The sequence below is a fragment of the Piliocolobus tephrosceles genome, chromosome 17, assembly GCF_002776525.5.
Source record: "Piliocolobus tephrosceles isolate RC106 chromosome 17, ASM277652v3, whole genome shotgun sequence".
NCBI classification, from domain to species: Eukaryota; Metazoa; Chordata; class Mammalia; order Primates; family Cercopithecidae; genus Piliocolobus; species Piliocolobus tephrosceles.
Window position 1 is genome coordinate 15,869,824 of NC_045450.1, and position 23,580 is coordinate 15,893,403.

The window sequence follows — 23,580 nt, forward strand, 5'->3', positions numbered from 1 at the left end:
TCTTTATTGCACTTTTCCTCTGGTACTATTTTTCTGTTTACTTTCTGCCCCTTCCCACTGAAACGTGGATTCCACAGAGGTAGGAAGTATGGTCTGTTTTGTCGATGCTGTATCCCGACTGTTTTGTCGGTGCTTAGTTCTCTATCAGAGCAGTTCTCAGTGAAGATGGAATGAAGGAATAGAAGATGGTGGCGTGGAGAAAACTCCATGTCCTACATGGAAACTGACAAGTTTATATCCAGTTGCCATAAAATCAATGGTATTTCATTCCAGCCCAGATCTACCAGATACTGCCATCATCACTGCAAAGCTCAGTTGTTATTTTCTGTGAAACTACTAGTTTATTTAAAACTGAAGACTCGGCCACTGTGGTGTCATGATAAGGTGTCTAGTTTTTAAGTCGCAAGTGCATGCTTGTAGAAAGGTCAAATTCCCACTGACGACAGGGATACGCAACTATGTCCTAGGGGCCACCGTTTCTTTCTTCCAGGTCGTCCATCGACAGTGAACCCGCCTTGGTCTTAGGCCCTCTGAAGTCTGTGCAGGAGCTGCGGAGGGAGCAGCAGCTGGCTGAGATCGAGGCCCGCAGGCAGGAGAGGGAGAAGAACGGCAAAGAGGAAGGTGAAGAAAGAATGACCAAGCCGCCCGTGCAGGAGATGGTAGATGAGTTACAAGGCCCCTTCTTGTATGATTTCTCTTACTGGGCACGGTAAGCCGTCTTGTGCATTTCCCTACAGTGTCCTCTGTTCTGGGGGGACAGGACCCGCCAAACTGAAGTGTATTAATTATTTTAGGTCTGGAGAGAAAATCACCGTTACACCATCATCTAAAGAGCTGCTCTTTTATCCGCCTTCAATGGAAGCCATCGTCAGTGGAGGTAAATGTCAACTCAGCGAGCGAATGTCACACACACCTTTGCAATTGTTCCCTTGCCTACATTTACACGTAGATTTGTGATGTTATAGTGAAGCCATCTTTGTAAGCCACCTTACATCCTCTCTGGCACACAGATGTTACTGTTGGATGGAAGGATGGATGGAAGGATGGATGGATGGATGATTTAGACAAATAAAAGTAACTTTTGCTGTTAGAATTGAGTTGATGTTTTTGGAAAAGGACTTGGTTTTCTTTGACATTAGCAGGTCGACACCAGAAGGTAGATGAAGCGCAAAGCCTCCATTGATGATCTTTGATGATCTTTGGCAGAGCATGATAGGAGGGTCTTTTTTTGGGGAATGGATGACTGAAGTGATCACTTGTGGAGTATTTGTCTTTTGCTACTTATTTTTTTTTTTCTAGCTCTATGGCTTCATTAAGTTGTAGGTGTTAACGTGGTTCGTGTTTGGAAGTGGAGTGTGTTGAAGAGTGTGACTTCTAGCAGGCAGGCTCTTTGGGGCAGTCTTTCTCAGTGGGTCCTCTGGAGGTTGAGTAGTACGGCCTCCTGTCTGCTGTAAAGGGTTCCCTCCTGATCTGTGGCCTCCTGTGAACCTAGCAAGAGTAGTAGTAAAAACCCGGCCTTCAACATTTTTTGATTCTCTTGCTGAAGTCCTTTGCACTGAGAAAGGCCTTTCAGGGATGAAAAGAGGCTTGGGTTGTATCCAATTATTGAGCTCCCTGGGGTATTAAATAACCGCATTTGGAACTAGCTTCTAATATCTGCTTTAGCTGCTTCTGTCATGGGAAGACCCCAACCAAGAGGCTCCTATCTGTCTGCATCCAAGCCCCATCCTTGTGTTTATTTCTTCCCCTCTTAGAAAGCTGCCCAGGGAAGCTGATCGAGATCCATGGGAAGGCAGGCCTGTTTTTAGAAGGCCAGATCCACCCCGAGTTGGAAGGAGTTGAGATTGTCATCAGTGAAAAGGGGGCAAGTTCGCCCCTGATCACAGTCTTCACTGATGACAAAGGTGCCTACAGGTGAGCCTGGGATAGAGACACATTTGCCTGGGATCAGCGTGGGAGTCCTCTGAAGACACTGGGACCCACATTTCCTTGGGCTTGGTAGGGCTTCCTGTAGGGTGTGAACAAAGCCCTTTACCATTCTGCTTTCTCTTCTTCAGTGTTGGCCCCCTGCACAGTGACCTGGAGTACACGGTGACCTCACAGAAGGAGGGCTATGTTCTGACTGCGGTGGAAGGAACTGTTGGAGACTTCAAGGCCTATGCCCTGGCAGGTGTAAGCTTTGAGGTAACTAACACTGTATTTTCAAAAGATGGTTATATTGAGGTATAATTAACATATAATAAACTGCACAAAAAGGGTGCAGTGTGGTAGTCTTAACCTATGAATACACCCACGAAAATACCTCCACAGTCAAAATAGTGAGCACATCCGTGACCCTTAAGGTTTCTTCTTGCCCCTTGGTAATCCCTCCCTCCCACCCTTCCACTGAGCTGAAGATCTGCCTTTCATTACCATTGGTTAGTTTGCATTTTCGAGTTTTTATAGGTTGGTGCAAAAGTGATTGCAGTTTTTGCCATCGAGAGTAATGGCAGAAACCGCAATCACTTTTGCACCAACCTATATCTAAATGGAATCATATGGGATATACAGTTTTTGTTTTTGTTTTGTTTTTTTGGCCTGGCTTCTTTCACGCAGCATAATTTGGAGAGCTGTTGACTTCAACATGCTAGTGTACCTTCTGGGAAGTAGTTGAAGCTCTTATCCATAACTGTTCCATATTGAAGGACACAGACTGTTCTTACTGAGGTGTTTGCCGCCCAGCTGCCTTCCACGGGTCCTTCCTGGGAAGAAGTGTGCTGCGATTGTACAGAGTGGGTCTGGAGATCGTGGAGAATGAATATTTATAAACTATAGGCCAAAGGAAAAGAGTGACAGATTACATCGCATAAAAATTTAAAATTCTATATTGCTGAATACATTTGGAACCAAACTGAAAGACTCGGAAGAAATGTTTGTATCATAAATAATATCCCCATTTTATAAGGAGCTCTTAAAATGGGTAAGAAAAAGACAACCCGCTAGAAAAAAAATGAACAAAGATTATGAAAAGGAAATTCATGGAAGTAACGCAGGTGACTAATAAATACAGAAACACGAAGCCTCCGTTACTGATGAAATGTGCTAAGGAAATTACAGTTGAAACACTGTTTTGGGGGGATTAGATTTGCCGTAATTAAGACAATCTCTATTTTTTGGTAAGCATGGGTTTTCCCAAGCGTAACTAATTTATGGGACGGTAAGTGGTGATAGCCACTTTGGAATGCAATTTGATAGTATCTTTCTGAATTTAAAGTGCATGTATCCAACAATTCTGCTTTTAGGAATTGATTGTTCAGGAAAAAAAAAAAACCTAAGTGCATAAAGATATATATTTGGGGATATTCCGATTGTCTCTTGTGTACCAAAAAAATAGGTGCTGTGGTTTGTCAACCCCTGCCTTAGAATGATACGCAGTAGTTAAGAAATAGGCAGATTTCTATTGGCTGGCAGAAGAGAACCAGGATAAATTGTTGAGGAAGAGAGCAAGTTGCAGAACTGTACACATAACATGCCATTTTTATTTCACCTCCTCCACCCACTCAATGAACTTGCCAGTCTGTGAACGGTACTACATAATGTTTATAGAATTTATGTGGGCATAGAAAGAGTTCTGGGCTGGGCATGGTGGCTCATGCCTATAATCTCAGCACTTTGGGAGACCTAGGCAGGTGGATTGCTTGAGCCCAGTAGTTTGAGATCAGCTGGGGCAACATGGCAAGACCCGTCTCTATAAAAAAAATGCAGAAATTTAGCTGGACATGGTAGTGTGTGCCTATAGTCCCATCTCTTCAGGAGGTTAAAGCTGGAGGATTGCTTGAGCTTGGGAGGTGAAGGTTGTAGTGAGCCCAGATTGTGCCACTGCTCTCTGGCCTGGGTGACAGAGCAAGACCCTGTCTCAAAAAAAAAAAAAAAAGAAAAAAAAAAGTTCTAGAAGGCTACACACCAAACTTATAAAACTTATAACGTTAGTTACCTGTGGGGAGGAAGATGAGGTCCCCTGTCTTCCTTTGAGTAACAATAAAAGAAAAAATACCTTAAAAGAATGACCTCTTGACTTGTGGAATTGTTATCTTCATGGTTAGTAGGAGTTTAACCTTGCTCTGGTCTCACCTTCTCATCCCCAGATAAAAGCTGAGGATGACCAGCCCCTCCCGGGAGTCCTCTTATCCCTGAGCGGTGGCGTCTTTCGTTCCAACCTCTTGACCCAGGACAACGGCATTCTGACGTTCTCAAACCTGGTAACGTGTTTCTGCAATTTACCGCCTGCCTGTCTTCCCTGAGAGAGAGCCACGATGCAGCATGCAAGACTTACATGTTGCTTGACAACGTGAGAAAAGAAAACCAATGTGGAGTGGTTTCAGTTTCTTGCGGGCCCACAATCATTAGAGTATTGCTCGTACTCACACTTAATGCTGCTGATTCATGTTCTCTTCCCCACGCGCCTCTTGTTTTCTGATTGCCCGCTTGTCACTAAGACAGTGTAATTAATTTCCCTGGCCACAACGGCTCCTCTCTCGGGCAGCTTCTTGTTTTGCTACGGAATCATGTTTATGATGCTGAGTCTTGTTTGGTGGTTAGCTTGCGTTTCTTCTGAAAAGCACATTCCACCTAGTGGAAAGAGAGCAGCAGTTCTTCTTTGGAGATGCAGTCGGAGGCCGTGACTGCTGGGATTCAGGAAGTGTGTGTTAGTTGGTCATCTTTGTCAGTCGTGGTAACAAAGTGGCTGTGGTGGGGCTGTTGCAGACCGGGCAGCGGGGGCATCTGAAGATACCACTTTGCAATGATGCAGACTGCTCCTTACTTGCTGTGTCCTATCAGGCAAGTTACTTTGCCTCTCTGAGCCTCAGTTTCTTTATTCATTAAATTCAAATACAGGCCAGGCATGGTGGCCCACACCTGTAATCCCACCGCTTTGTGAGGGTGAGGCAGGAGGATCGTTTGAGCTTGGGAGTTTGAGACCAGCAACATAGGAAGACCCTGTCTCTACAAAAAATAAAAAAAATTAGCTGGGTATGGTGGTGCATGCCTGTGGTCCCAGGTACTCAGGAGGCTGAGGTGGGAGATTTGCTTGAGCCCAGAGGCTGTGGTGTGCTTTGATCGTGCACTCCATCCTAGGGGACAGAGTCAGGCCCTGTCTCAAAAAAAAAAAAAAAAAAAAATTTAAATATGACTTCTACCTCGCAGAGTCATTGCAGGCAGGTGATACTGGCAGCTGCCATTGTTAGAGTTGTGATTGCCGTTACCTGACTGTGAGTGGTGATTGTAGAGAGAAGGTTACCATTTCTGGCTGCCTGGGAAGCCATGGCACTCCTCTGGTGTAATTCTGGTCCATCATGACCTTCACCCCTCACTTTTAAACTATGCCTAGATGTGGCTGCTGAGGTTCAGTGTGATTACCTTGGCAGAGCCCTGGCCAGTATTACTTCAAACCCATGATGAAGGAGTTCCGGTTTGAGCCGTCCTCACAGATGATCGAGGTGCAGGAAGGCCAGAACCTGAAGATCACCATCACAGGGTACCGAACCGCTTACAGGTAAGTGCCCCGGCCACCCTGCTGTTTTTCAGGGCTGGGCTGGCGAATCACATTCAGGCTTCTGTTGCCTGGAAACGCGTCCCAGGCTTCACGTTGATTTTACCTGGGAGGCAAGGGAGATGAGATACGTGGGCAAAGGAATTTTGACTGCTGCCCTTCTCTCCCAGTCTCAAATTTCCTGTTTTGGAATTAGCTTGAGAGACTTTGTTGAGTTGCTAAAAGCTTTTATTTATTTTTTATTTATTTATTTTATTTTATTTTTTTGAGACGGAGTCTCACTCTGTCGCCCAGGCTGGAGTGCAGTGGCCGGATCTCAGCTCACTGCAAGCTCCGCCTCCCGGGTTCATGCCATTCTCCTGCCTCAGCCTCCCGAGTAGCTGGGACTACAGGTGCCCGCCACCGCGCCCGGCTAGTTTTTTTTTGTATTTTTAGTGGAGACGGGGTTTCACCGTGTTAGCCAGGATGGTCTCGATCTCCTGACCTCGTGGTCCGCCCATCTCGGCCTCCCAAAATGCTGGGATTACAGGCTTGAGCCACCGCGCCCGGCCTTATTTTTTATATTTTGAGACAGAGTTTCACTCTTCTTGCCCAGGCTGGAGTACAATGGTGCATTCTTGGCTCACGACAACCTCTGCCTCCTGGGTTCCAGCAATTCTCTTGTCTTGGTCTCCCAAGTAGCTGGGACCACCACCATGCCTGGCTAAATTTGTATTTTTAGTAGAGATAAGGTTTCACTTTGTTGGCCAGGCTGGTCTCGAACTCCTGACCTCAGAGCTCTGCCCGCCTCGGTCTCCCAAAGTATTGGGATTACAGGTGTGAGCCACCGTGCTTGGCCACTTTTATTTTTTAAAAGAGCTTCAAACCTGAATTAAATTATTAAAAGCAGAAAATGTGCTCAGTTGAATAAAACTTCAAAATGCTGAAAGAGAGTATAGTGTAAAATTTCCCTTCTGTCCCATCTCCCAGTCACCCAAGTTCCTCTTCTGGGAGACAACCAGTACTTGTAGTTTTTCTGAATGCTTCCAGCTACAGATAGATAGGTACACATTAGTGTCTGGCAAGGCACAGTGGCTCACACCTATAATCCCAACACTTTTGGAGGCTGAAGTGGGAGGTCCGCTTGAGTCTGGAAGTTCAAGACCAGCCTAGGCAACGTGGCAAGACCCCATCTCTACAAAAAAATAAAAATAAAAAATAAAAAAGATACACATCTATAGATAGGTAGATACATACATATATACCTGTATACACACAGACACACACACACGTGTTTTTTGTACACTTATACAGAATCACTTTAGATGAAGAATAATTGGAAAGATTGGGTTTAGAAAAATGGACCATTTTCTACTGAATATGTGGAGTGAAAGAGGAAGTGAGTTATTTCCGTGTTATTGAAAGCTCCATTATTTCAAATAAAGCCTGGAAAGAATAAAATAAAGCCTTAGCTTTCTTAAATTACAGTTTTCCAGAGCATCTCTCAAAATGTATGAGAAGAGAAATTGATGGCAGCTTATCCCTCTGGCAGGAAGGTGTGGTTTGGAAGTGGGCTGGCCACACCAAGTTGCCTGGGTCGTTGGGGCACAGTTCTCCACTGAGCTACTTTGCCCTGTAATTGTTGGTAAATGGGAAACACTTGGGTCCTTCAGAGCACCATGAGAATATCTCGTTCGTGCCTTTTCTTGCCATACTAGTTGCTATGGCACAGTGTCCTCCTTAAACGGAGAGCCCGAACAAGGGGTTGCCGTGGAAGCGGTGGGCCAGAACGACTGCAGCATTTACGGAGAAGACACTGTGACAGACGAAGAGGGCAAGTTCAGATTACGTGGATTGCTGGTGAGACTTGGAACGTGTTTTCTTAAGGGATGTTTTCTTCACCCTGTGTCCAGAAGTGTCTTGGGACCCCAAGACTGCCAGGAGTGGGGTGGGCGAGAGGGCTGGGAGTGGGGCCCTGGAGCCCTCCCAATTCTTAATTGGTACTGTTTGCCCTTTTTCTAGCCAACTGGTCAGATCAAGGATCTGTGGCGCGGTGGAGTTTGAAAACCATGGGTTTGGTGGGACTTCTCCCTAGCAGTGTGTAGCCACGGCTTATGCCAGGGCTGTCAAGCCAAATGCCTGTGGAGCCAGAAGAGCAGTGTGAACGGGGGAGGAGGCTGGGCCAATGATAGGGAGTGGTGAGGGCTGTGGAGTGGGCGCGGCCTGTGGAAAGAGACAGCCTGTCGCTTGGCTCCAGCTTATTGTAGCCATGGGGGGAGACAGACTCGGGGTCGCCAGGGCATTGACATTTTAAAAAGAGAAGTCAGAAATTCCCACTTCCCAGAAATAATACCCAACACAAGTATTGGGGAATGCCTAAGATGGACATTCCAGATCTCCATCAATGTGTATATACGGGTAGAGGGGAGGGGCGGATGGAGAGGAGAAAAATCTTAGAAGAGTAAGAGCGCATAGTATGCTTGGAATTTTGAAATAAGAAACCAAATTTGATTTATTTGGGGTAGAAGAAAATGAAACTAAGTTGGGATTGAAGAAGTCCCAAAATTTCAGGTGTTTCCACGCTAGGGGTGTTCTTAAAGGAACTCTAGACTCTCGAGAAGGTTAACAGGCCACAGATTGGGAAATGAGGGCACAGAAATGCCCCTGGTCTTAGTGACCTCGTGCAGCCAAACCAGGCTTGGACCAGGCATGATATGACAAGCCCCCTTCCTAGAGAATTGACTCCTGAGTTTATTTGCAGCCGGGATGTGTGTACCACGTTCAGCTCAAGGCAGAGGGCAACGACCACATTGAGCGGGCGCTCCCCCACCATCGGGTGATTGAGGTAAGGCAGTAAGTGCTGCCGCTGCACCGGGGTGTGGGTGCCTCCCTGATCAGAAGTCCTCCCGTCTCCTCTGGCTGTCTGCCTTTCATCTGTGGCAGGGGCAACTTTAATCCTAATTAAGGGTCCTCTTAGAATAGTGTCATCTTCACAAGCAACATCTTATGTGGGTTTTTAATGAACAGCGTTGCTGTCACACATCCACAAAGGAAATTGGAACTGTTGTATTCTCCCCCCCGACTCGCCTTGTAAGTTCTGATCATTATTCCACAAGTTAAGGATTTTAAGTCATAAGCAGCATTTCGAATCAAGGGACAATAATAGAAAGAACATAGGCTTAATAGGTGGCAGGGCCACCCAGTTTTCTTAGGTTCAGATGACCTTTTTCCTGCTCCCATTTGGTGGGCAGAGTTTTTTGATATTCAGGATTGTGACCTAGCTAAATTAATCCCTAAAGAGGACGTCCTTCGAGTCACAGGATGTGGCCTGGGAATCATTTGAAGTAAGGCTTTTCTGTCACAGAATAACTCTCATTGGGAAGACTAGAGGGCTTAGGTGGGGCAAGAGGGCTTAGGTGGGGCAAGAGGGGCTGCCTGTCTTAGTGGCTTTATTTAGGTGGCTTCATTATGCGTGAAGATTGTGAGGAGTTTGGAGGGAGGATGTTGGGCCAGTTAGAACTTTTGACCTAGGAAGTGGATTTTGTTTTTTTTGAAATGGAGTCTCACTCTGTCACCCAGGATGAAATGCAGTGCCACGATTTCGGCTCACTGCAACCTCTGCCTTGTGGGTTCAAGGGATTCTCCTGCCTCAGCCTGTAGCCAGGACCACAGGCGCAATCCATCACCCCTGGCTGATTTTTGTATTTTTAGTAGAGATGGGGTTTCATCATGTTGGCCAGGCTGGTCTTGAACTCCTGACCTCAGGTGATCTGCCCACTTGTGCCTCCCAGAGTGCTGGGATTATAGGCATGAGCCACTGCACCGGGCCGGAAGTGGATTTCCTTGACGTCTTTACGGTGTTGGCATTTTAAATGGCTGGAATGACTGCATCTCACACCAAAATGCTTTGCATGTTCTCGATGTAGTAACTTAGGCCAGGATCACTAGCATAACATGGACTGTGGCCGGGCAGGTAGGAAAGGGAAGGGGGCTGGCCCTCTGGGGTCTCGCAAACCCCACGTACAGACCCCATGCAGAGAGGGTGCTGAGACTCTGCCCCTGCTCCACCAGGCAAGGACATCCTTCTCCTTTTTTTAAGAGAAGCTGGAAAATCTGGCTTCATATATGAAATTTCTTGATTTTTAACATGTTGGCAAGCAATTAAAACTTAGAAAAAAGAATACTGTGCTCTCGAAATGAAATGTGTCTATGGGCCAGGGATAGCCGTCTTGTGTCAGTTTGTGACCTTGGACGTAGGGTACTCGATGACAAACTTGGCTTCCTTAATGTAAGAAGTCCAGTTTGCCGTGAAGCAGCTCTCAGGCCGTCGGACGACTGGCATAAAAGTTCCTCCTCCAGCTTTCTCATGACTGGCATTCCCTGTTTGTCTCTCTAGGTTGGGAATAATGACATCGATGATGTAAACATCATAGTTTTCCGGCAGATTAATCAGTTTGATTTAAGTGGAAATGTGATCACTTCCTCTGAGTACCTTCCTACATTATGGGTAAGACCAGACTTGAAACTCCAAATGTTGTGTTCCCTTTGGCTTTGAGACAGGTGGGAATGAGATGTTTTTGGTTTTGTGCCTGTCTCGTGCGTTAGGTGTGATAGCTGGAGGTGCTCCAGAGTGCCGCCTGCTGAGGGCTGAGGTTGAGATTTAAGAACCTCGGACCACAACACGTATTTGGGAGAGTGAATGCCAGTTGTGAGAGAGAATGTGTTCCAGTTTCCGATAACTGTCTGCCTTCAATTAATCTGCCAAAGAATTATAGTAGAAGCCCGATCAATGATCAATATAATGTGGAATCTAATGTGGAAAGCCAATTTTAAAGTTTAAGTGCCTTGTAACTTATAAAATTTTCTCTGGAGTGGAGGTCATATAGTTCTTGCATTGGTATAAAGAAATGCCTGAGGCTAGATAATTTGAAAGTAAAGAGGTTTCATTGGCTCCTGGTTCTGTAGGCTGTACAGGAAGCATAGTGGCTTCTTCTTCTGGGGAGGCCTCAGCAGGCTTCTAATCACGGCAGAAGGTGTAGTGGGAGCAGGCATGTCATGTGGCAGAAGCTGGAGCAAAAGAGAGAGAGGTGGGGGTGTGGTGCCACACACTTTTAAATGATCAGATCTCACAAGACCTCTATAACGGAGATAGCACCAAGCCACGAGGGATCCACCCTGTGATCCAGTCATCTCCCACCAGGCCCTGCCTCTAGCACAGGGGATTACAATTCAACATGAGACATGGGCAGGGACAAATATCCAAACAGTATCAGAGGTGGTGGGCGGTGGGCTGGAGAGCAGCTGGTCTGGGCTGTCTCTTGTCTCCAGCAGTGACTCACCTTGCTGCCTTGGCCAGTCACTTCCTTTCCACGTGCCTCGACTTGGTCCTCTGCAAAACCTAGATTTTGGACTCAGAGATGTCTTATGATCTTGTTCAGCTCTAACAAAATCTCCATGTTACCATTAATGAAGAAATGTTTATAAAATACCCTGCACACCCTCTGCAGATGTTCATGATTTGCTCTGGGGTATATTGTTAAGATGTACTTGTAGCTTTATAAGCAGGTAAGTATTTGGCATGGGTGAGGAAGTGTGTGTGGGCTTTAGTCCACTCTGTCAAGGGCTTGCAGGCGTGTACTTGTGGGGACCAGGCAGGTAATGTCAGAGAGTGCAGAGGGTTGGGTAGGGAGGGGGGCAAACTGGGGAACTCCTGCCCTGTCCATGAGGGGCATAGGGGAGGGGAGGAGGCCGAGAGGAGGGGAGGAGGCCGAGAGGAGGGGAGGAGGCTGAGAGGAGGGGAGGAGACAGAGGGGTGGGGGGAGGAGGCAGAGGGGTGGGGGGAGGAGGCAGAGAGGAGGGGAGGGAGGAGGCAGAGGGGAGGGGAGGGAGGAGGCAGAGGGGAGGGGAGGGGAGGAGGCAGAGGGGAGGGGAGGGAGGAGGCAGAGGGGAGGGGAGGGAGGAGGCAGAGGGGAGGGGAGGGAGGAGGCAGAGGGGAGGGGAGGGGAGGAGGCAGAGGGGAGGGGAGGGAGGAGGCAGAGGGGAGGGGAGGGGAGGAGGCAGAGGGGAGGGGAGGGAGGAGGCAGAGGGGAGGGGAGGGCGCCACTCTCTGGTTCCTGATTGTTGCCGTGCTGGAATTGTGGCTCAAGGTTGGTGTCACTTCTCAGTTTTCCAGAGAAGCTGGAAATTAGAATTAGGTGAAATCACCTGATTTTTAAACATAGTCGGTGAATTCAGATTTACTTAAGATGTTATACAAGACAAAAGAACACTAAGGGATCTTCGATGTGACCCATAAGCCTTCAGTCTGTGACTTTCATTTTAGGAAAATTCCCCTTGTGTGTTATGTAGAAGGGTGCCAGCGTGGGCCCAGGGAGGTGGTCCTGGCATTCTCTTGTGGCAGGTGCAGTGTGGCATCCTCACAGCCTTTGCCATCAGCCAGGACTGCACCTTAGTCCTGCTCGCACCCCATCCCATGTGGGAGTGAGAACAGGCAACAACCCCAGAAATAAAGCCAGAAACAAAGTACTCCAGTGCCTCCTGAGGCAGCGGGGAGAGCCAAGTTCATGATGGAATGCGTTTTGAGTTTAACAGATACTGGAGTTAAGGTGACATCATATGATGAGACAGTGCGAGGCGGGAACCCTCAGGAGTCCTCAGGGGGTTGAGTCCCAGGCTCCACCATGTGTAAGTTGTGTGACCTTAGGTGGCTTTGGCTCTCTGGGTCTCCATAGGGATAATACCAATGCCTGTTTTGTAGTCAGGATTGGCGATAATGTAGATAAAATATCTGGCACCTGCCTGACATGTTACAGATGTTCAACACGTGTTAGAAGCTATTCTTTCTAATATTACTATTACATTAACTCATATTACTATTTTGAGCAAGAACATAGGTAGTTAGAATCTGATTTGAATCTTAATTTCTGTGCATGGTGCATAACTGGATGAAGTCTCAGATGACAGAGGCATGTGTGATGTCTATGGAGGGAACTTTCTTTTTCAAATATCCATGTTTCCAAAGACCCCCACCCAGAGAGCGGCTGTCCTGAGGATGTCTGATAGGAAATATTGATTGTGTTTCAGTTTCAAAGCATCTCCGGCTTTGTTTCTCTCTCCAGGTCAAGCTTTATAAAAGCGAAAACCTTGACAATCCGATCCAGACAGTTTCCCTTGGCCAGTCCCTGTTCTTCCATTTCCCGCCGCTGCTCAGAGATGGCGAGGTAATGCCTGTGGCCGGATTCTACCTTCTGCCTTTGTTTTAATAATTCTGCTATTTAGTTTAAGGAAGCACAGTTCTCTCCTTTTCTCCCTAAACACCACTCTGCAGAAATGCACTCTCTGAATCAAAAGAGGTTGAGTTCCGTAGGGATTATTTTTTCTTCATTGTTTTTCTGTTTACAAAAAGAATACATATTCATGGCAGGAGATTTTGGAAAAAAGAAAAAAAACATAAGCCCATCATCCAGAAATAGCCACTGCTAACGTGGTGATTGGTATCCTTTGGGTGTTTTTTCAGGCACATGTGTGCCTGCATGTATAAATATAAATAGACATTCATTTTAATAATTCAAAACTTACACTGTTTTGTACATTGTTTTGTAATCTGTGCCTTTCAATGAAGAATTTATCACAAATCTGTTCCTCATCATTAAATCTTTTTTTTTTTTTTTTTTTTTTTTTTGAGACAGAGTCTCACCGTGTCGCCCAGGCTGGAGTGCAGTGGTGCGATCTCAGCTCACTGCAAGCTCCACCTCCCGGGTTCACGCCATTGTCCTGCCTCAGCCTCCGGAGTAGCTGGGACTACAGGCACATGTCACCACGCCCAGCTCATTTTTTTTTTTTTTTTTTTGTATTTTTAGTCGAGACGGGGTTTCACCGTGTTAGCCAGGATGGTCTTGATCTCCTGACCTTGTGATCCACCTGCCTCAGCCTCCCAAATTGCTGAGATTACAGGCGAGAGCCACCGTGCCCAGTTAAATCTTTCATACTATGATTTTTATGGACAGTAGTCCGTAAACTAGGAAATGCCATGATTTATTTAATCAAGGCCTACTGTTAGGCATGATCAACTCTTGCGCTTTGAACGTATCACTCCATGCTTTCCTTCTAGGAAGGTTTCTGCTAAGAAGTCCACTTTTAAAAATGCCTTGTAATTTTAAAAAAATTCTGTATTTTAAAATTCTGCTATTTAGTTTAAGGAAACACAGTTTCCTCATGATGGGGGATCCGCTGAATGAGATGAGTTGCTTTTCTCTTCCTGCTTTGACATTTTTCTCTGTCTTTGATAATCTGATTATAATGTGTGTTGTGTAGAACACTTGCAGCTTGACCTTTTTGGTGTCCTTTGGGTTACATGAATCTGGATGTCTCCCTCCTTGGAACTGGGAGGTTTTCAGCCATTATTTTGGACATCATTTACTGATTATAAAGTACTAATTATCAATTCCATTTGGATAGAGCTAACTTGTAGTTGGTGTGGGGAGTGCAAACTTTGCAAAGAGTTTTGTTCTTTTCTGGTGGTCTTAGCCTGAGGTTGTCAAGTGTGAGCCTAGGGGCTAACGTTCCCTCTCCTGGCTCCTTACCACTTGCTGTGAGAATGATCTACTTTGGCCTTTTTCTGTGGAAAATGACTGCAAAATAATGAAACGGGCTGTCGTGGAGTTTTCCCCTCCTGTTTCTCCAGGGATGTTGAAATAGTCACTTTCTACAGCAATGTGGAAACATCTTGGGCTTGGGGATCACACTTCCCCTGAGTTCAGAGCCTTCATAGATGTATGGCAGCCTTCTTAGCTGAGTGACCCTGGGCAAGTTACTCTTAGTCTCTTCATGCTTGACTTTCCTCATCTGGAAGACGGGGGTGATAATCCCGACCTTGCCAGTGGTTGAAAGCAGAGCAGCCACGGGCCTCATGCAGTGTGCATGGTGCCTGGCACCTGGTCGGTGCTTAGCACACAGAGCTGTGGCTGCTCCTGGTGCTGTTCCAGGGATGCTGTATTTTTAGGATTTGCCAGCTTATGTGCCTCTCAAACATCGTCCCTTAGAAATCAGCCTTGTTGTGGATCCTCATTTGTATCACGTACCTCCCTAATCAGAATTGGCTCATAATAATTTTTTGTGTGTCATAAAGTCAGATCCTCAGAGGACCGTAATTGTCAAGGTTGAGTACTCATAACAAGAGCTGCAGGCTCTGACAGCCTTATCAGAAGCCACAGTCTCAGAGACACTGGGGACACACGCCCACCACTGCTGGAATAGCCCACTGAGGTTGCTACTTTGAAGGCAGCAACCTTGGTTTGGATGTGTAGACTTGGGGATTTCTTTAAAAACATAAAGTTCTTTACATTACAGCCATATGTTAGGTTTTAGTTTTCTTTTGCTTTGCCAGAGCTGTCCTTATAAAAATAACTTCTTCCCATGTGTGTATAGAATTATGTTGTGCTTCTGGACTCCACACTCCCCAGATCCCAGTATGACTACATCTTGCCTCAAGTTTCTTTCACCGCAGTGGGCTACCATAAACACATCACCTTGATTTTTAATCCCACGGTAAGTAAAAGACGGAGTTAAAAAAAAAATGGATTGTGTTTGGTGGCTCATGCCTGTAATCCCAGCACTTTGGGAGGCCAAGGCTGTTGGATCTCTTGAGCCAGGAGTTTCAGACCAGCCTGGGCAATATGGTAAAACCCCATCTCTACAAAAAATACAAAAATTAACCGGGCGTGGTGGAACGCACCTATAGTCTCGGCTACTCGGGAGGCTGAGGTGGGAGGATCACCTGAGCCTGGGAGGTCGAGGCCTCGATGAGCCATGATCATGTCCCTGCACTCCAGCTTGGGTAACAGAGTGAGACCCTTTCTCCGGAAGAAGAAAAACAAAACAAATCAAAACAATCCATGGGGTGGCGAGAGAAGGTGTGCCATACAACCTATGCTCCAGATTGCAGGTTGCAGGGCAGATATTTAAAGGGCTCCTAGCATTGGGTCACTTTCTCATTCTGCCTTCTGGATTCTGGGCTTCCCCAGATTGTTTTTAGCTTTTCTGAGCACTGATGCCTGCGATTTCCTTTGAGGAGGAAACTGGTAACAAGAGCAGTGTAATTGTTTAGGTCGGTGGCTCAGGAATGATTTTGGGGGAGGAGGGACACCACTACCCCGTTGCTGGTGTGACGTGTGCTCTTCCACGAGGGAACACATGGTACATGGCCACTCAAACCTCTAGAACCAACTGCTACTTTACAGGAAATAGAGAGGACCCAGGAGCCACAAACCACTCCACAGGGATGCAGGATAAACACCTGGAGCCTGATTTGTTTGACAAATAAATTGCAAGGAAAAAAAAAACCCAACAACAGATGGACAGAATACCTGTGGGTTAAAAGAAACTTAATTTATCGTTTAATTCGGTACAATATGTGGCCTTTACTATATGCAATATGTGTATCTGTTGCATACAGTCTGTCCTGTATCCGATAGACTAGAACAGTGGAACAAACAAAACATACAGGTATGTTTCATCTTCTTGATAAAATTATTTAGCGATTCCTAAAGCTCAGGTGCAGTATTGTCACCTGATGATTAAACTGACACATCAGCCATGACAAAAACAGAGTCCAGGGCTCAGCCTCGGGACTGCTGATTCTGAACTTGACGGGGGTGAAAGTGTAGCACAAGAGTCTGCATTAAAAAACAAAAATCTGGCCTCATAGCTACTGTATTGGTCATTGCTTCTAGGCCTTTTCAGTGGGAAGAATAAGAATTTTCTTGTTTTCAAAAAATATAGCTGTAAATGGAACCATATCTTCCGATCTTCCTTATCCCTCTTGATAACTGCACAGCATTCCTCTGTGTGGATATACTATATGTCTTAGGCCATTTGGGCTGCTATTTTGTATCTTACACTGGGTAACTTGTAAACAACAAACATTTATTTCTTACAGTCCTAGAGGCTGGAAACTCCAGGATAAGGCATTGGCAGATGGGGTCTGGCGAGGACTTGCTGTCTCCTTCATAGATGGTGCCCCTAGCTGTGTCCCCACAAGGCAGAAAGGGGCAAACCAGTTCCCTCAGGCCTCTTTGATAGGGGCATTAATCCCTGACTTAGTCACCTCCTAAAAGGGGTGTCCTCTTGATACTATCACATTGTGGATTAGGCTTCAATCTGTGAACTCTGTGGGCACAGACGCATTCAGATCCTGGCACTACATGTAGGATTTTCAGTTAGCCCCGGGTTGAGGGGCTTTTGTGGTGTTACTGGTTTTCTGCTATAACACATAATATTACACATAACCCGTTAACGAATTGCCTTGTGCATGCGTGTTTTTGAATGCTCGTCAGTCTCTCTTTGGAACAGACTCCCAGAAGTGGAATTGCCGAGGCAAAGGGTAAATGCATACGGAATTTTGATTGATACGGCCACTTCCCTTCCATGGGGTTTTACTGTTTTGTATTCCCGCCAGCAGTGAATGAATACCCTTTTCTCCCCAACAGAGTATGTTGTCAAATTTTTCAATCTTTGCAGTCTAATAGATGAGAAGTGATATTATCTCAGTGTACTTTTAATTTGCATTTCTGTCTCTTCGTGTGGTTAAGAGCCATTTGTGTTTTCTGTGAACTGTTTAACCTATTTTCTATAGAATTTTTGGTCTTTTTCAACTGTTTTCAGCTCTTTGTATATTAGGAATATTAACCCTTTGTAATGTCTGTTGTACATATTGTTCCCAATTTGTCATTTATCTTTTCACTTGGCTTATGCAAAGATTTACTTTATTTCTATGTTAGATGTGTTGATATTTTTCTTACTGCTTCTGGATTTTAAAGTCGTAGGAAGGTTTTCTTCCTTCCCAGCTTTTATAGGAATTTATCGTGTTTTTTTCAGGGGGACTTTTATGGTTTCTCTTTTTACATTTAAACTTCTCTATCCATTTGGAATTTTTCCTGGTATAGGTGTGAAGTATGGCTCCAAATTGTCTTTTTCCACGCGCTATCCAGTTAACATTTCATGCTTTTTAAACGCCATCCTGCATGGAAGGTGGACAGGAATTACCTCTCATTTAGAGATGAGAAGATGGGAACCTAGAAGGAGATGTGAGCAGCGCAAGGTCACTAGCTCACTGGAGCAGAGCTAGGGCTTGAGCAGAGCTCTGCTGCTGATTCCGGGCTTCTGTGAAGAGTGGTTCATGCTCAGTGAGCCTGTAAATATGATATTAACTAAACAAGAGAGTTTTTCTCATGACCCAGGAGGAAGTGCTTCCTTGTTCTTCACAGCGGAGACCTGGTTAGAAAGTGCCGGACAGGGCTAGGTGTGGTGACTCACGCCTATAATCCCAGCATTTTAGGAGGCTGAGGTGGGCGAATCACTTGAGGTCAGGAGTTCGAGACCAGCCTGGGCAATGTGGTGAAACCCCATCTCTACTAACAGTACAAAAATTAGCCAGGCATGATGCCGCACATCTGTAATCCCAGCTGCTTGAGAGGCTGAGGCAGGAGAGTTGCTTGACCCGGGATGCAGAGTTTGTAGTGAGCTAAGATCGCCCCACTGCACTCCAGCCTGGGCGACAGAGCAAGACTCTGACTCAAAAAAAAAAAAAGTGCCAGAAAGATAAGCATATTACAAGAACCACTTACCTTTGTTTGGGCTGCATTGTGGCCCCAGTGGGTGGGAGAGGCTTCTATGAAGGCCATTGACAGCTGCAGGCAGCGACATTCTCAGAAGCCCCTAGCCGACAGCTCATCTGGGCTCAGGGACATCTGGGCTCAGGGAATGTAGAGACACTGCTTGGTGGTGGCCGAGCAGCCCAACGTCGTAGCTGCTGCCTGTCACTTTGGAGAACGTGAGAAACTGTGCCTGCTGGGGCTTGGATTCCCAAGCAGGGCCAAGTGATGAATGAAGAGAGCGCCTGCTTGGTACCACCCTGTATAGGGCCCTCACAGGTTGATCCTTACAATAAGCCTTCGAGCAGGTGTGCCGTTCCTCCCGTTTTCACAGAAGCCCAGAAAGATTGAGTCACTTCCCGAGTGTTAGTCAGCAGAACCAGGACTCAGGTGAGGCATTTTGTCTCAAGCCACATGGTTTCCACCTCGTTCTGCCCTCCTCGTGATGAGTGGCTCAGCATTGCACGTTCACCGGGGCTTTGTGAGCACATTGGTTTCCTTCTTTTTTTGTGACTGCCCACGGCCTCGCGACTGGATTTTACTCAGTATTCTGTGCACTGCTGAGCATTTCACATACTCATTTCATCGAGTTTCACAGCGTCCACCCCCAGTGGGTGTTGTTCATACGATCTCCATGTCATAGTTGAGTAAACCGAGTCTCCACGTGGTTGCCTGAGTTTACCCAGTGAGGCCTGGGACCTGAGCCTAGACTCAATCACTCTAATTCCTGCTGAATTAAACTTTTATTTACATATTTATTTATTCATTTTTTTTTTTTTTCCGAGACAGAGTCTTGCTTTGTTGCCCCTGCTAGAGTGCAGTGGCATGATCTTGGCCCACTGCAACCTCTGCCTCCTGGGTTCAAGTGATTCTCCTGTGTCAGCCTCCTGAGTAACTGGGATCACAGGCGTGCACCCCCGCTCTGGCTAATTTTGTATTTTTAATAGAGATGGGGGTTTCACCATGCTCGCCAGGCTGGTCTGGAACTCCTGACCTCAGGTGATCTGCCCACCTCGGCCTCCCAAAGTGCTGGGATTACAGGCATGAGCCACCGCGCCTGGCCTGAATTAAACTTAAGTTTTTACTTCAGTGGAAAAATGGGTTGGAATCTAAGAGATGTCCAAAAATACAGGAGTAGGCAGTTGGAGATGGAAATCTGTTCCTGCCCTTACTCTTTCATTTATGAAAGGGCATCCCAGGTACGGTGTCCCCCACAGTCACTTTCTAGCCCAGCAGTTCTCGGGTGGGTTGGTTGCAGGACCGCTTTGTACTGTTAAAAATTATTGAGGGTTTTAAAGAGTTTGAGTTTGCATGGATTATCTCTCTGTGTATTTATCATATTAGAAATTAAAACTGAGATGTTGAAAACACAAGAACCTACAAGCCACACATTCCATTAGTTGTGAGCGTGATGACATCAGGGCACGTAGCCTCTGGAAAAGTCCACTGTGCGCTTGTGAACAAATGAGGTGGAAAAGGCACATCACATCTTACTGTTGTCATGAAAATAGCTGCGGCCTTGGGAACCTCCTGAGAGAGGTGTCCCGGTACCCTACACTGAAAACATTGCTTTGGCTCATTAACTTGTTTTTATCATTACTGGAAAGTTCTCATATCATTTATTTGTTTCCTTTATAGGAGTAGAGCGGGCTAAGAGGATCTAGGTTCACTTGATGCTTTAGAACCCAGCATTTCAGGGGCTTTAGCAAGATGGAAATTTCTGTCTCATACCAAGTGTCCAGGAGTGACCAGTGCAGAGATAGTCTGGCAGCTCCAAGGCGTCAGGGGACCCAGGCCCCTTCTGTCTCATTGTGCCATTCCAGTGCATTGCTTTTCTCCAAAATGGGGCAGTTGGCCAAATGCTGTCCACCCAGCAAAAGGGAGGGTACACCACTTCTCATCTAGGGTCCAGCCAGGGTGTGGCACTTACCGCTTCTGTTCCTGTACCACTGGCCAGAATTTAGTTCCAGAGCTGCGCCTGGCTGCAGGGGAAGCTTGGAAAGGTAGTCTGTGTTCTCAGTGACCCAGATAAAAGTTGGGGGTTCTATTGGGAGAAAGGGAGAATGGCAACAGGGATGCTGGTAGCAGTGCCTGCTTTGCTTCCTCACTAGGTCGTACTGGCTGGGAATAGCTGCCCCTCACTGTGTGCCCTGGGCCTGGAACAGTAGGTTCTTGATACATCCTTGTGGGACTAAGTCCCTGCAAGTTGCTGGGACTCAACAAATGGAGACCCAGTTGCTTTTCAACCACCAAGACTCCCTGATAGCTGCATCTTTTCATTACCTCCGTTTGGAGGAACATTCAGAGGCTGAGGAATGCCTTGTCATTGGAATCTCTTTGTCCCTGAGTTTCAGAAGCAAGTAGAGTGAGAGTTTGGGCAGAAGAGGATTCATGGGAAAATATATCCAAATCACTTTGGTTCCTTCCTTTGGATAGAAAGAATTTGGATCATGAGGGCCCCTGGGTGTCCTCGGGTGGCCACTTTGGAAGGCTGGGTGGGTGGTGGCTGTGACGCTGTGGAAGATGGATGATGGACAAGCGTGCGGCCTTGGTGAGGAGTGACGGGGCTCTCGGTGTTTGCAGAGGAAGCTGCCTGAACAGGACATCGCACAAGGATCCTACATTGCCCTGCCACTGACGCTGCTGGTTCTGCTGGCCGGTTACAACCACGACAAGGTAGGAAATCCAGAGGCCTCAGGAGACGGCGGGAGTGTCAGGGAGAGCGAGTCCTCACAGCTGCAGGAGTGATAGCAGAGGAATATCCAGGGTCACAGAAAACACATTTCAGGGTCGGGAGGGCCCATGAAGGTCTCAAGTCCACTCTTGGGTCTCCTTTCAAGGCTGTAAACTTCTGTAACATCTCATCCTTAAACCTGGAACACCTCTAGGGACATGTTGGTCCCAGAGAGAGGCCAGCCCATCCCTAGTACAGAGGCCTGCCACATGTGAACTGAAACCCACCCATTAGCACGTGGCAGCTGCTGATCAGGTCTGAAGAAGGTGTGTTGAGAAGTGAGGCTCCGCTGTTCATCTGGCAGAAGCCTCCTCTTTGTACCCCTCTCTCTTACACTTGCTCTCTTTTCCAGCTCATTCCTTTGCTGCTGCAGTTAACAAGCCGGCTGCAGGGAGTCCGCGCGCTCGGTCAGGCAGCCTCTGACAATAGCGGCCCAGAAGATGCAAAGAGACAAGCCAAGAAACAGAAGACAAGGCGGACGTGAGGAGCAAGGGGGCAGTTGCAGTCTCACTTGGGACAGGCCACAGCCAGGGGTCCGGCTGCCACCTGCCCATGGGATAAAAGCCAAAAGCATGCGTCAGCTAACTTCAGCCTGTGCTGCTGGCCCCGTGCCCCATGTCCCGTGTCACTGTGGCATCCTGCACCCATCCTCACCCCTCCGTGTGGCCCCTCGTGCAATGCAATGAATGGACCCTCCTGTCACTCTGCTGAACAGAATTTATTTTCTGAGTCAAATATAATTTATTATTTTTGTCAAAGAAGTATTTAAGCTGTGCTGTGGTGTGAGAATGTCATTCTTGATCTTCAGCCTTCGTTTGCAAGAAGAGTTCCAGTTGGCATGGTGTTTGGATCCATGGTGAGGTACCCTAGGAATTCATGTGTTTTCTTCACTTCCCTTTGCATCTGAGATCCCTGCTGGAAACCACAGCACCCTGTGTCCACTATTAGGAGGCTATGTTAGGAGGTAAAAATCAATAAAATGGCCCATTCATCTGTGTTGTAGCTCATCTCAGATGTATTTCTTGGATGGCATGCGCGTAACCCCCGGGGTCTTCAGTTAAGCCACATGTAGAGCAAGTCAGAATCTTGAGTGAAGCTGACTAGGGCAAGAAAAACACCAGCTCAGCCGACATGATCCCCAGCTGCTTTTGGCCTCAGTGATAGAGAAATTGGAGATAGTGGGGATTGTGGCAAATTGAAGTGTGCCCACTATGTCTAAAGGAAGCTTAGGTACTCAACTCTGGCTCACCCCTGCTGCACAGAAATGTGCGTTCATTTTTCTAGAGAAGCCAGAAAAAGATTTCTGTGAAATTTTCCCAATTTTAAACATAGCCACAAATGCAGTGTTTTAAAAATAACTACACACTTTGGCCAAACAAAACGCCTGTGTCGGCCGGGTGAGGCTTAAAGGTTGCCGGCTTGCCTGAGAGAACCAGAGGAAGTCACAGCATTTTAACAGCATGAACTTAATCCTTGCAGGAAGTCATTAAGTTAATTAAGTGATATTGAAGGAGGGGACACAGCCATGCATCCAACATTTATTGAGTGCCGCATAGGACAGGCATGGGTATGTGAGGGTGCGTCGAGTAGCAACACTACAGCGAGCTGGAAGAGGCCAGGGGGCTCCATCTGCCTTGTTCTTCATACCCCAATGCTTGGCATGTGGTGGGCATTCAGTAAGAAATGAATGAACGTATGCACACAGGAACAAATAGATGGGCACACAGCGTGTGCCTTCACAGCACATGGCCCATCACTGGGTAGAAGGCAAGTCAGTAAGTAGACAGGGGTAATGCAGTGAGCCAAGGACCTCCAGGTGGAGGGACGTGGGGGCCACAGGAGCACAGAGCAGAGTTCTCATCCCACTGGAGAGCTCAGGGAGCTTTCTGGATATCATGCGTGAGCAGAGTCCAAAAGAACGAAGCACAGAGAGAGGGAAAACAAGGTGGAAGTTCTTGTTAGGTGCCACTGCCACCGCAGAGGGTCAGCTTGGGGGACTCCCTGGCTCTTAGGGGCCACCCGCAGAGCTGCCCTGTTTCCACCTATCGGCTAGCTTGGTGTTGGCACCATGGAAGGAAAGTGAACAGTGTTGAAGATCTGGGACAGATGTGGTATTAATACAGAGTCCTTTTCTTGGAGTGTTTTCCAACTCTTATTCCAAGTGGACTCCCAGAAACATCCCTTTTGAATGTTAATGGGGTTTTTATTGATGGGGTGTAAAGGTTAAGAGCTTGTGAAAGATACGATTAAGTGTCAATACACTCCATCCAGTTCCAGAGGCTGCCAGTAAGTGGCAGACTTTCCCCATCACTGGCTGCAGGTCACCCTTGGCCTTGGTGGAACTTGTGTGAGTCATTCTCAGTCCATTTGAAAGTTGGGCCTGTTCGGTTGTGTGTAATTTTCTGTTCATCATTTTTCTGGCAACCTCAGGACAGAACTCCTCTGATCCTCCTGTGAGAAGTAAACAATGTTATTAGATTTTTTTTTTTTTTTTTTGAGACGGAGTTTTGCTCTTGTGGCCCAGGCTGGAGTGCAGTAGGATGATCTCGGCTCACTGCAACCTCCGCCTCCCGGTTTCAAGCGATTTCCAGCCTCAGCCTCCCGAGTAGCTGGGATTACAGGTGCTCACCACCATGCCCAGCTAATTTTTTGTGTTTTTAGTAGAGACTGGGTTTCACCATATTGTC

At 46.8% G+C, this 23,580-nt stretch overlaps 1 protein-coding gene across 1 annotated transcript in view; it reads left to right on the plus strand.

Annotated features, from left to right (window-relative positions):
- The window catches only part of LOC111524526 (nodal modulator 1), a 63,834-nt gene extending 41,934 nt beyond the window's left edge, over positions 1-21,900 (plus strand). The window contains exons 19-31 of the mRNA XM_023189709.1: positions 491-709; positions 795-877; positions 1,755-1,914; positions 2,058-2,184; positions 4,125-4,238; positions 5,406-5,533; positions 7,228-7,369; positions 8,271-8,354; positions 9,906-10,016; positions 12,628-12,729; positions 14,936-15,055; positions 20,743-20,835; positions 21,246-21,900. Coding sequence (XP_023045477.1) covers positions 491-709; positions 795-877; positions 1,755-1,914; positions 2,058-2,184; positions 4,125-4,238; positions 5,406-5,533; positions 7,228-7,369; positions 8,271-8,354; positions 9,906-10,016; positions 12,628-12,729; positions 14,936-15,055; positions 20,743-20,835; positions 21,246-21,377 — 1,615 coding nt within the window. The 3' untranslated portion in view covers positions 21,378-21,900. The remainder of the gene's footprint in view (positions 1-490; positions 710-794; positions 878-1,754; positions 1,915-2,057; positions 2,185-4,124; positions 4,239-5,405; positions 5,534-7,227; positions 7,370-8,270; positions 8,355-9,905; positions 10,017-12,627; positions 12,730-14,935; positions 15,056-20,742; positions 20,836-21,245) is intronic.
- The last annotated feature ends 1,680 nt before the right edge of the window (positions 21,901-23,580 follow it).